This window comes from Atractosteus spatula, chromosome 4, assembly GCF_055471065.1.
Source record: "Atractosteus spatula isolate fAtrSpa1 chromosome 4, fAtrSpa1.hap1, whole genome shotgun sequence".
Lineage (NCBI taxonomy): Eukaryota > Metazoa > Chordata > Actinopteri > Semionotiformes > Lepisosteidae > Atractosteus > Atractosteus spatula.
Window position 1 is genome coordinate 70,226,625 of NC_142709.1, and position 10,400 is coordinate 70,237,024.

At 37.1% G+C, this 10,400-nt stretch overlaps 1 protein-coding gene across 6 annotated transcripts; it reads left to right on the forward strand.

Moving 5' to 3' along the window:
* The first annotated feature begins 4,005 nt into the window (after nt 1-4,005).
* LOC148837050 (extracellular calcium-sensing receptor-like) lies at nt 4,006-7,805 on the forward strand. 6 transcript variants are annotated; one of them, XM_088913505.1, is made up of 6 exons: nt 4,006-4,214; nt 4,472-4,763; nt 4,916-5,725; nt 5,818-6,045; nt 6,481-6,604; nt 6,892-7,805. In XM_088913505.1, exons 1-6 carry the CDS (start codon nt 4,006-4,008, stop codon nt 7,803-7,805), a joined length of 2,577 nt encoding a protein of 858 aa, XP_088769631.1. The 6 variants fall into 6 exon arrangements, with proteins under 6 accessions (XP_088769631.1, XP_088769636.1, XP_088769637.1 ...); XM_088913510.1 differs by lacking the exon at nt 4,916-5,725 and having other exon boundaries at nt 4,126-4,214; XM_088913506.1 differs by lacking the exon at nt 4,006-4,214 and having other exon boundaries at nt 4,494-4,763; nt 6,484-6,604.
* The last annotated feature ends 2,595 nt before the right edge of the window (nt 7,806-10,400 follow it).

Consider the following 10,400-nt stretch of genomic DNA (forward strand, 5'->3'; position numbering starts at 1 on the left):
AGTTCTGTACCAGTAATGGCCTCAGCTGTCTCCACCACCTTCTGTAGTTTTCTATGTTCATGACCTGAGTAATTGCCATACCAAACTGTAATGCATCCAGTGAGACAATTTTCTATAGTGCATTTCAGAAATTGGTGTTTGTGAAGACATACCAAATCTCCTGAGTTTCCTAAGGAAGTAGAAGCACTGGTGTGCTCATGTGATTACTTCATATACTACTACTGATAATAATAATAATAATAATAATAATAATAATAAACTTTGTTTTATATAGCACCTTTTAAGGTGGCGTCTCAAAGCCCTTTACAGAATGACAACAGCAACAACAAAAATAAACAATAAAAATACACAAGATAAACACGATGAGAATACACAGAGGAGACAGGAGATGGTGGAACTAAAACAGTAGGAGCAGAGGGGTAAAGAATGGAACCAGTTAAGTAAAGGCTTTTCTAAAGAAGAAGGTTTTGAGTCTGGATATGAAGGAGTTTAGAGAAGGTGAGTCTCTGATATCCTTGGGGAGAGAGTTCCAGAGCTTAAGGGTGTAACAGGAGAAGGCCCTGTTACCCATAGAGTGTAGATGGGCTTGGGGGACAGTTAGGAGACTGGAATTAGAGGAGCAAAGGTTGCGAGATGGGGAGTAGGGCAATAATAGACAAGACAGGTACTGAGGTGCCAAGCCATGTAGAGCCTTATAGTGACCATGAGGATTTTGAAGTTGACACGAAACTTGACAGGAAGCCAGTGCAAGGACTCCAGTACAGGAGTAATGTGATCACTTGCACTAGACCTGGTCAAGATTTTGGCTGCTGAATTTTGGACATATTGGAGTTTGTTCAATGTGGATTTAGATACCCCAGTGAGTAGAGTATTACAGTAGTCAACTAGGGAGAAGACAAAAGTGTTGATCAGCTTTTTAGCCACAGTTAGTGATAACATAGGGCAGAGTCTAGCGATGTCTCTGAGGTGAAAAAAAATGTTTTAACGAAGATGTTTATGTTGCACGTGTGGGTCGAATGTTAAGCCTGAATCAAATATGACCCCAGGGTTTTTCAATTTAGACTGAAGCTCAAGTACAGTACCATCCTTTACAAAGTTGATGGGGGGTGCCAATAAGCATGACTTCAGTCTTGTCACAGTTAAGATGAAGGAAATTTGGAGTCATCCAATTTATGTCAGAGATGCAACTAGATAGAATAGAGATGGCCACATCAGTGTCAGGTGTGGTATGATGTATATTTGAGTATCATTAGCATAGAAATGATAGATGAGGCCATGTAATCTTAAAAGCTGACCTAGTGGAAATATGTAAATGCTGAAAAGTAGACTTAACACCACTTAACGAGACTGAAATCCACCAAAAGAGAGACAAAGTGACAGCGATCAGTGAAGTAAGACTTGAACCATTTGAGAGCAGTGTCGGAAACTCCAAACACAGTCTCCAGACAAGAAACTAAGATGTCAAGGTTAACAGTGTCGAAAGCAGCACTGAGATCAATAATGAGGATAGAGAGAGAACCAGAATCAGATGCTATTAGAAGATCGTTAGTAACTTTGTTCAGGGCAGTTTCTGTGCTGTGAAGTTGACAGAAGCCAGATCGGAGGGTTTCGAAAAGGTAATTTACAATGAGGTGGTTATGTAATTGAAATGTGACAGCATGTTCTAGAATTTTTGCAAAAAAGGGTAAGTTGGAGATGGAGTGAACATTCGTCTATGGGCCAGGTTAGATTTTTGGTGATGTGAATGCCCAGGAACTTGAAGCTGCTGACCATGACCACAGCAGCCCCATTGATATAGACAGGAGCGAGGCCTCCTCCCTGCTTCCTGAAGTCAATATCCAGCTCTTCAGTTTTGTTGACGATGAGGGAGGGAGGGAGAGGTTGCTCCCCTGGCACCATACCACCTTTTCATACTTTCCAAACACAAAAACATGTCAAATACTGTAAGGATTGGAAAAATGAACATGTGCTAGAAAAGCCTTAATTAGTAGCAATGGGTCAGTCATTTAAAGTTGTGAAGTAGCACTGGTTTATTAAAATAAGATACAATTTAGACTAATCATGTCATCAGATTCACTACGTCAAGACACATAGGCAAGCTGTAGCATGGCAAAGATACAGTACAGAGGACAAACGGGTGTTTACAAATGGCAGTGGAGATATTAAACCACTCAGCAGCCTGCTCTGCAAAGACCTGCCATTTTGCTTTACATCATTTTTCAGCTTGAATGGTGCTTTCAGAAGATGCTTTTCTATTTCAGCTACCAGAAAATGTCTATGCAAATTTGAGGCTGCCTAAATTACACATTGGCAATGTCTGCTGTTGCATTCAGCCATATTCCAGAACACCCTTGCAATTAGCTTGCATTAGCAAACAGCCTAGCTTTGAATTCCAGGACCAAGGAGCTATGGGGCAGGATAAAAAGCCTATAACAGTTGATAAACAGCATCAACACAAAATCAGTGAAAACACTTAGAAGCTACAGTTTTGCTTCTCAATAGAACACAATATCTTGACTTTATCTCTTGCTGCTGTTTTGTCATTCATTTCATTGGACTGCTCCAATCATTGCCAAGGGTGAAGACTCTCAGATCAAAACACCCAAACATGTTTTTATAAAGGTAGCTGACATTTTACTAAAAAAAATGTTACAAATGGGGGGGTTACAAAAATGGTAAAAATCAGAGATTGACCGGCAGTTTAGTCAATAAGTAAAATAAATGTTCATACTGTAACTCCCAACTGAAGTACTGTAAGTGCATTTTCCAGAATATACCTGTGCAGTTCATATAATTAGAGGCACGTGAATTCTTTGTCCTCTGGTACAGTACAACTTTGGTGAGAGGAGTAATAATCCAGGAACACTTGGTTAAACAAATATTCATTTCAATAGTAGTTCAAGTAGGTAGTTGCATCAGCATGTGTAGGCTGCAAAGGAACAGGTAAAGGTTAATTCCATGCTGAAATTGAAGAAAAGAAACACAACGTTTCGGCTGTGGGGCAGTCTTCAAGTGCCACTCGAAGCCAAAATGTTGTGTTTCTTTTGTTCTCTTTTCAGCATAGAATTAACCTTTAATTGGTCTGTATTTATTACAATGACAAGACACAGACTACACTACACACAACAAAACATACAGCACAGAAGTTACTCTATGTACTCTCTTCTCCTTGTTGCCTGCTTTTCCTTGTTTCTTCCTCTCTGTGCTCTTAATGTGATCTTACATTGTGTGCGTCTGCACTACTCCTTGACAATCATGAATCCACAATTTACCTACTGTAGGTACAGTAAACTAAGGTAAGTTTTACAATTGTTTCTGCTCAAGGGACCCCCCTAGATATCAGCAAACATCATCTCTGCTTTGAAGCTAGAAGTGCTTACTCTTCTAAGTGTCACAAACTTTATCTAAAATCTAAAACACACTTCTCAGTCACCTACATTTGTAACAAAATAATATATAGATATATATGTTGCTTCTAAGAGGTGAGCCAACATATGTGTATATTTTTGCATTTCCACAGGATATGAAAAATGACAACTGGTATAAATTAACAGGACTGACAGTATTTTGCTCTACTTGAAAATGCACCTTTCTGAATTATAGAAAATTAAAATCCTAAATCTATCTTCTTAAAAAGTAATTAACTGTATTTTTCATTTCCAAAATTTATTTTGCTAAAGTTTCAAATAATATTTAATTTAAAATTAAGTATCCATTTGACTGGATGAAGTTGTGAAGCATGGATAATCTAGTCAGGCCCCTTTTTATTTTATGATCTTTCATATTACATCACTAAAAGGAAATGGATTGGAATGTGATGCATGAGATAAATATTTTTCTCTTTCTTTGATATCCTTGGGGAAATTTAAAAATTAAATCTTTGAGAATTTCTGCTTAACTTCATCCCGTGTTTATCTTAGATCCCCTTGGAGCCTCCTGTGCAATATAAATGTAATCAGCTGTAAGGTTTTGTATCATACCGGGATATCCTCATGCTTTTTCAGGATGCTATTGCAGGTATCACTATGTATGATGTGTTTAGCTCTATTCACATCAGAAGGACAACCTCTTTGCAAACGACAAGGGAAGCTGGTTGTTCCACATTTATTTAAGGAGAGTGACATTATGATTGGAGGGATATTTGCAATTCATAGTGACACACAGGAAAAATTATTTCCATTTAACATAGAACCAGATCCCCTGGAATGCAAAAGGTCAGTTTACAGTATGTTTTTTCCATTTAAATCTTTTTATTTATTTTTTAAAAATTTAAATCACTTACAACTCACAGCTGTTGAAAAACAATTCCTCTAATAATAATTTTAAAATAATGATAACTTTTTTGTAGCTAAAAATATAACATCTTTCGTACAAGAAAAAAAAAGTAAACACAATACATTTTATCATTTACTTGGTCTTATTTGATATTATGTAGTCCACTCCAAACAACTAATCTGCACGTTCTTTTTAGTTTCAATTTTGCAGAATTCCAGTCAGTGCAGACAATGATCTTTGCCATTGAAGAAGTAAATAACAGAACAGATCTTCTTCCTGGGATTTCCCTGGGTTACAAGATTTACGATTCTTGTGATTCCTTACCCTCTGCTATAAGAGCAGCTATGGCTTTGATGAATGGAAATGAGGAAACTCTCTCTGACAGCTCCTGCTCCAGACCAGCTGCAGTTCAAGCTATAATAGGAGAGTCGGGATCTTCATCCACTATTGCAGTTTCAGCAGCAGTTGGACCTTTTCATATTCCCGTGGTGAGTAAATACTTTACATATCTTTGTGGAAGTGATTACCACAAACATAATGCATAACTGATGGTATTAGTGGCAATATGTAAGTTTATACATAAAGTGTACTGTACATACTGTATAGTGCTTATTTATTTATACTTTTGTTTTCATTTCAGATTAGTCATTTTGCTACTTGTGCATGTCTGAGTAATCGAAGGAGATTTCCATCATTTTTCAGAACCATCCCCAGTGACTACTATCAGTGCAGAGCCCTGGCTCAGCTCGTGAAACACTTTGGATGGACCTGGGTTGGGGCTATAAGAACTGATAATGACTATGGTCACAATGGAATGGCTACATTTGTGGAAGCTGCACAGCAGCATGGGATTTGTATAGAGTATTCAGAAGTGATTCACCAAACGTATCACAGAGAGAAAATTCTGAAGGTTGTGGACATAATTAAAAAGAGTACTGCAAAGGTCATTGTAGCCTTTCTAGGTCAAGGTGACATGTCTGTTTTATTAAAAGAATTATTTCTTCAGAATGTAACTGGTATCCAATGGGTTGGCAGTGAAGCCTGGATAACCTCCAATAATCTGGCAACATCTGAAGGTTGCAAAGTTCTTAGTGGATCTATTGGATTTGCAGTCATTAAAACCAGAATAAATGGGCTGAGAGAATTTTTAAAGAATGTCCACCCATCTCAGGTTCCTGGCAATGCCCTCTTAAATGAGTTCTGGGAAACGGCATTCAACTGTTCTTTACATATCAAAGATAATACAACACTTAGAAAGCCTTGCACAGGTTCTGAGAACTTAAATGAATTAAATAATGCATTCATGGATGTATCCGAACTGCGAATACCTAACAATGTATATAAAGCCGTATATGCTATTGCATATTCTCTGCACAACCTGCTGGAATGTGAAATTGGTCCTGCTGCCAATTATAGCTGTGCCAAAAAATTGAATATTGAACCATGGCAGGTAAAGCAATAACTGTATCTCACAATCTGTTAATCCTGTATAAATTATTTAAAAAGTTTATTTTTATGATATGAAACTGTTCTTTTCCACAGCTACTTGAGCATCTTCAGGAAGTCAATTTCACTACTAAAACTGGAGAACAGGTCTCATTCGATGACAATGGAGACCCCCCTGCGAGATACGAATTAGTGAACTGGCAGGTTGTTAATGGGAGCACCGTACAGTTCATGACTGTCGGTTACTATGATGCTTCACTGCCAGCAGGACATCAGTTTGCCATGAACCAGGTCAACATTGTTTGGTCAGGTGTTCAGCATGAGGTAAGCAATACAAAAACAAGTCTGGAAATTTAAATTTGACTGTGCAATGACAGGTTAGCTTTCCTATATATCAGTTTGTAACCTACTGTATGCTTAAAAAATATACTTAAAAAAACTACTCTTCTTAGAGCAAGCCAGGCTTGAACGTCTTATTTGTGTGCTAATATTCAGAACAGAATGCCTAACATCTGGAAGGTTTTAATAAAGTATACAGTGTGTTTCAGCTGCTAAAGATACCCTGCAGATGCACTTATAATTGTTTCTATTGCTTTAATCATTATTTCTTTTCTTTTATCAAAATTCTTTTTTTAAAAACTGAACAAAATATAGTCTCACATACTGCATGCATATACAGTATACAGTAAATAGTGATTTAATTATACCTGATAATTACTGTACAAGTAATACTGTATCTGTTACACCTACTCTATCTAGAAGCCCAAGTCAGTGTGCAGTGATAGCTGTCACCCAGGCACTCGAAAGGCAGTTCAGAGAGGAAGGCCTGTGTGTTGCTATGACTGCATACGGTGTGCTGACGGAGAGATCAGCAACACTACAGGTAAGTGGAAGGGTAATCAAAGTTACGTAGAAATGCCCATTTAGTAACTTAATGTTACTATACTGTGTTCTTTGCATCGGTGCCAATAAAAGCTACAATATGTCCAGTTGTCCAGTCCACAATATCAAAATTGCTGTTTTAAAAGGAAATAAAAATGTCACACTTCCCCTACATACAGTATATTTCTAAGTAGTAGTGCTTTTAAGAAGAACACTGTAAAAGAGTAAGGATACTGCACTTCTCTGCCATGACATACAGTACTAATCTCTTTTCTTATTTTCTTACAGATTCTGCTGATTGTGTTCAGTGTCCTTTGGAATTCTGGTCCAATGAAAACAAAGATGAATGTATATTAAAATCACTTGAATTTCTGTCTTTTGAAGAAATGATGGGAATTCTGTTAGCAATTTTTTCTCTGCTTGGAAGTTGTTTAACCATAGCCATGGCACTGGTCTTCATCAAGTTCAAAGATACTCCTATTGTTAAAGCCAATAACTCTGAACTGAGTTTCCTTCTGCTCTTTGCATTGACTCTGTGTTTCCTCTGTTCACTTACTTTCATTGGCCAGCCCTCTGACTGGTCCTGTATGTTGCGTCACACAGCATTTGGGATCACATTTGTTCTGTGCATCTCTTGTGTTCTGGGGAAAACAATAGTGGTGTTAATGGCCTTTAGGGCTACACTGCCAGGCAGTAACATTATGAAATGGTTTGGACCCACACAGCAGCGGTTAACTGTTCTTGCTTTCACAGTTGTACAGGTCTTGATTTGTGCTTTTTGGTTGGCAATATCACCTCCTTTTCCAAACAAGAACATGAAACACTACAGAGAAAAAATCATTCTGGAATGTGACCTGGGATCTGCAGGTGCATTCTGGGCTGTGTTAGGGTATATAGGATTCCTCTCTGCCTTGTGCTTTGTGCTCGCTTTCCTGGCTCGGAAGCTGCCTGATAACTTCAATGAAGCCAAATTCATTACATTCAGCATGCTCATATTCTGTGCAGTCTGGATCACCTTTATCCCAGCTTATATCAGCTCTCCTGGGAAGTTCACTGTAGCTGTGGAAATATTTGCTATCTTGGCTTCTAGTTTTGGTTTGCTGTTGTGTATATTTGCACCCAAATGTTACATCATTTTATTTAAGCCTGAATTAAATACAAGAAAGAACCTCATGATGAAAATGGCCTCAAAGTATCTTTAATTGAACTGCATACACTATATGCAGTGCTGTATGTGAAGCAAATACAATTTCATGTGGTGCCAGGGAATCTTTAGGATTTTTCAGTAATATGCAATCCAACTAATACAAATATAATTAAAATATATTAAACCTATTATGTATTATATTGTTATATAATTTTATCTATTGATTAATTATAATTCACAGACAATAACACATTTTATACTGTATAATAAATTAAGAATTGACATTGTTTTCAACTTAGAAGCATTACTTTAAAATATTATAGTTCTTTGTGCTCAATATGTTGCATTTCATTTGAGAATAACAAAACACATGCACTGTGATGAACTGGAGTCCCATCCAGGCTGTATCCTGCCTTGTGTCCATTGTTTGCTTACAAAGTCTATGGCTCCCCTGCAACACCATACTGAATGAATCTCTTTTAGGTGGAATGGTGAAAAACACATGTAATCAAAAGATGTAGATAAAACAAATGTAGATAAAACAAATGTCTGTCTGTAATACTGGTAAGTTCCAAAAATATAGCTTTGTATGTAATGATTTTAACACTATGTTTGTCAAATAGTAATGTTTATTTCTTCAGACCAAGTAAAGAAATGTATGGGATATACAATAGATGAATAAGATTTTCTGAAACTGTGACATACTGTATATATACACGCTTTACGTGTGCAAATCATGAATATACTGTATATATACAGTACTGTATTTAGAAAACTAAGATTTCCTTTCTGAAATGTGACTCAAAGTACCAGTGAAATTATTCAGCACAAATTTCTTATTTTTCAATCCTGTCTCTTCATCTCCCTTACCTGTGGCAGGTGAAGATAAAACCATTCAGCCTGATCATTTTCAACAGTACACGTGCTAATATATACTGAGAAAAACAATTCTGTTGCATAAATACTATATTTTGATTGTAGAGTTCTAATACCTGAAATACTGATTTAATAGTCAATTTAACTAAAAAAACATTGAAAATTGGACACTATATGTCATAGTATAAGGTTTTGCTATTATGTGTTTATAATCAAAGTACATTGTCCAAACAAATTTCATTTTCAAATTTATTGTCATGTGTACCTGACAATAATCATCAATTTCCCTACGGGATCAATAAAGTCTTATCTATCTATCTACAATGAAATGCTAACTTGTGTGTTTTCCTCACTTGACAAATGACATAGCATAACAGATGACATTAAAAATGACATAACAGTGACATAGAAAACATTATGCAGATGACATCACAATTCTTGGAGACAGGACCATGTAGCAGCTATAATTTTAACCAGCATTTACTGTAAATAGCAGCTGTGTGCAAAATTCAAACAGTGGCAGTATTTTTAGTTCAGTGCAAAAACAGAGGGTGTAAGCTGGAGAGGATTTAAGAAGTTGAGTTTAGGAGTCTTATGTCTGTGGGGTAGAAGCTTTCTTTGAACCTATAGTACTAGGCTTTTATACTCCTAAATCTTCTGCCAGAAGGAAGAAGAGAGAACAATGCATCCCCAGGGTGGTTTTGGTCTACGATTATCTTATTTGCCATTCTGAAGCAGCAAGTGGTGAAGATGGTTTGAATGGAAAGCAGTTCTGTACCAGTAATGGCCTCAGCTGTCTCCACCACCTTCTGTAGTTTTCTATGTTCATGACCTGAGTAATTGCCATACCAAACTGTAATGCATCCAGTGAGACAATTTTCTATAGTGCATTTCAGAAATTGGTGTTTGTGAAGACATACCAAATCTCCTGAGTTTCCTAAGGAAGTAGAGGCACTGGTGTGCTCATGTGATTACTTCATATACTACTACTACTACTGATAATAATAATAATAATAATAATAATAATAATAATAATAAACTTTGTTTTATATAGCACCTTTAGGTGGCGTCTCAAAGCCCTTTACAGAATGACAACAGCAACAACAAAAATAAACAATAAAAATACACAAGATAAACACGATGAGAATACACAGAGGAGACAGTAGATGGTGGTACTAAAACAGTAGGAGCAGAGGGGTAAAGAATGGAACCAGTTAAGTAAAGGCTTTTCTAAAGAAGAAGGTTTTGAGTCTGGATATGAAGGAGTTTAGAGAAGGTGAGTCTCTGATATTCTTGGGGAGAGAGTTCCAGAGCTTAAGGGTGTAACAGGAGAAGGCCCTGTTACCCATAGAGTGTAGATGGGCTTGGGGGACAGTTAGGAGACTGGAATTAGAGGAGCAAAGGTTGCGAGATGGGGAGTAGGGCAATAATAGACAAGACAGGTACTGAGGTGCCAAGCCATGTAGAGCCTTATAGGTGACCATGAGGATTTTGAAGTTGACACGAAACTTGACAGGAAGCCAGTGCAAGGACTCCAGTACAGGAGTAATGTGATCACTTGCACTAGACCTGGTCAAGATTTTGGCTGCTGAATTTTGGACATATTGGAGTTTGTTCAATGTGGATTTAGATACCCCAGTGAGTAGAGTATTACAGTAGTCAACTAGGGAGAAGACAAAAGTGTTGATCAGCTTTTTAGCCACAGTTAGTGATAACATAGGGCAGAGTCTAGCGATGTCTCTGAGGTGAAAAAAAATGTTTTAACGAAGATGTT